General features: G+C 33.0%; 1 protein-coding gene across 1 annotated transcript in view; it reads left to right on the top strand.

Moving 5' to 3' along the window:
* Positions 1 to 1,994: 1,994 nt before the first annotated feature.
* The window catches only part of LOC117124528 (lysophosphatidylserine lipase ABHD12-like), a 39,274-nt gene continuing 38,188 nt past the window's right edge, over positions 1,995 to 3,080 (top strand). The window contains exon 1 of the mRNA XM_033270783.1: positions 1,995 to 2,140. Coding sequence (XP_033126674.1) covers positions 2,124 to 2,140 — 17 coding nt within the window. The 5' untranslated portion in view covers positions 1,995 to 2,123. The remainder of the gene's footprint in view (positions 2,141 to 3,080) is intronic.

The raw sequence follows: 3,080 nt of genomic DNA, 5'->3' as shown, positions 1-3,080 counted from the left end.
GACGGATCAAAAACAACAATTTCCCTATTTTGATTGCCAATCCCTATTGTCTATAATAAGCAGGGGCGGGTCCAGAAATTTGTCCAACATGTCCGCGACAGGGGGTCGAAACCAAGCCAACTAAATCCTCAGTCCTGGTTCCCGGAATAAAAAAAATCCTTGGTATGGTTCACGGGGAGAGTTTTTATGGCTATAGTATGTATTATTGTTGTTATTATAGAATGTGTGTTATTAATAAAATAGGCGCCCTATGACAAATAAGTACCGTAATTATTATGTATTGTTAGTTGTATTGTACATCCTCCGATATGTTTTATGTATAATGTCAAAATTAAATGTTTGATGTTGATACGTTAGATTAATTTTTCTTACGTGATACGGTAATAAATAAAAATGTGTAAAAGAATATGCGCGGCTTTATAGTATACAACTTTGTTTCGTCACTTCCTGAAATATGTTTAAATTTTTTATTTATTTTCAATGTTGGGAATTGGTGAACGTCAGCCATCTTGAAATTCAATATGGCGGCCGATGACTTTGGGGAAAAAATGGCACCTAACTTTTTTGAAGTCAGCGCAGTAAAAATGATAAAATTAGTCAATAAAATCTATTTTTGCTCAAAAATCTATCTGGATTACATAGAAAACTAGCTTATATACTCGTTCTTATTCTATGTACATTTTAAGTAAGTACCGTATATTTTGCGATTATTCAGCTTATTCAGTTTCAATTTTATGCACATTTTAGATAAATTTGGCGGCCATTTTGAAAAATGGCCGCCATTTGTATAAAAGGAGTAAAATCAAGTGTCAACAGGGCTTAGGGTGACCAGAAGGGATTCATTAGGATATCTGGCTATGTGGATTGCTTCTAACATTCCACTCCCCCTAACTCATTTTTTTTCATATTTTTTTTCTAGTCTAGGTACCTGTGATTTTACATTACGTTTGACTACCGTATTTCTATCAACAGTAATTTACCGTATTTTTACAGAAATTTATTTTTAACGGAAATGTAATTTTACATTACGGTAAAGTACTGGCGTCCTGGTTGAGGTCCATGGCTAAATGGAAAAAAAAGATTAGCCTTTATCTGGTGATTAATCTCTTAAGTTTTCACACCTACACTTAAGCAATTCTTGACTGATGCACATTTATTTTATAATGTTATGCCATAAATTATATAGTGGGCTACGAATAATGTTTTATTTCATGATTTTGAACATTTTCACGCTTTTCCCGTTAAAATTGGCCAAGTACTTACGAAGATATGATATTAATCATTGTTTTTGGTAACGTTTTGGTCAGCTATTCGATATAATACCCTACACCCCTCTGCTGATAACCATTCAAGCAAGGCCTGACTTATCAGCTAGACAGAGAAACGTGGTACGAAATGAATAGAAAAAGCGTTTATGAAGTGGTACGGTGTTTTGAGGCGATAGGTCTAAGCCTAGGTATTTTTACACAGTTTTGAAGAAGATGGAATTGTTTAAGGAAAGTGTTTGTTCTGATTGACACTTTTTTACCAGAATAGCAATGGGTCAAAACAGCAATGAACCAAATAATAATAATAGTAATAATAATAATAATATTGGGCTAAACACAATATAAAAGCAGTAGACATTTAAATAATTTAAAATTTAAAATAGTGACAAAATGATTATATAATGACATTAATTGAAAATAATAATAATGAAACAGTACTGTAGTAGTAATAATAATAATAAGAAGAAATAGGCCTTATAATATCACAAAGTACAAATTAAATAATAAAAATAAACACAATAATATCAGTGAACGTTCAAATAAATAAAACTTTAAATTACAGACAAAAAAAAAATACCCGATATGTCATAAAAGTTTATTGCCGTTTTGAACTGAGACCCTCCTTAAAGTACTGATCGACTTTGAGGGCTGCGGAGTGATGATCATTTGGTACATTGATGAAGAATGTCGATGAATTTCTTGAAAAGAAATTTCCAGGGTGTGTTTTGAAAAGAATTTGGGAACATTTGAACTATTTGAAATGCTAGAGCGTTGAGGTATTCTAACCAATGATGAGACTTTCAGCAGGTTTATGCTTTGAACGAATGCCTGTGTTATGTATAGCGGCCTAGCAGCATGAATGCCTGGATAAGGTGATCCGTGGGTATAAATAATATTATAAATAGTCCTAGGCCTAGGTAATAGGCTTAGCCTAGTTAGCTCTAGTAGTAGTTGGTCTAGGCATAGGAGGATAGGAAAAGGAGGATAGGCCTTTTCCACGAATTATCGGTATACATTTTGAAGTGATGACAAACATTGCGAATCAGCGGTGCGTAACCAACAGAAATAAGATAAGCTTTTGGGCTGATTTTCTGACATTATGTTATTAAAAATATTATAACTCCATAACGGGGCGTCGTATCCAAAATATTTTTCCAGCAAAATGTTCTTAAAAGACTAGTCTACACCACTATATGATAAAAAATATTGAAAAATGTTTGTGACCTTTGAAATCAAGATGGAAAAGCCTGTCTAAGTAGTGTCTTAAAATAGGCCTATGCATTACAGTGCAGTAGCATAGTACAGTACTTTCGTGTTACTGTTCCAGGTACTGATAATATTTAGATTTCTCTTATTATAAAGTACAAGTTATGTTTTATAAAGAAGTATAGTATAGTATATCATGTTTTTAACACAGGATATTCTCATATGCTAACTAAAACAATGCTAGTCCAGAGTATTACTAGTACTACTGCAAATTAATTTTTGTATAGACTTAATTTATGTTTATTGTTTTTTATGCAAGTTAGGATTGTTATTATTTTATTGTCAGTTTCTTTTTATGTACCTATCATGCCCACTTGTGTTTTTTTCCTATTTTCAGCAGACTTAAATTTATGAAAGGGAAAATGAAAGGATGGATTCAATTGTGCGTGAATTCTTGAGTGTTCCCCAGCACTGACATAATGGTATACGGACATAAACCACCCAGGACATAAACCACCCAGGACATAAACCACCCAATTGGAATATACCATTGTTAAAGTGGGTGGGCAACAGGGTGAACAATGTTGGGTGGTCTTGCTTTTATCT

The sequence above is a fragment of the Anneissia japonica genome, unplaced genomic scaffold, assembly GCF_011630105.1.
Source record: "Anneissia japonica isolate Jap-2015-1 unplaced genomic scaffold, ASM1163010v1 scaffold287833_len2544123_cov190, whole genome shotgun sequence".
Lineage (NCBI taxonomy): Eukaryota > Metazoa > Echinodermata > Crinoidea > Comatulida > Comatulidae > Anneissia > Anneissia japonica.
This window is presented reverse-complemented; position numbering and strand designations above follow the sequence as displayed.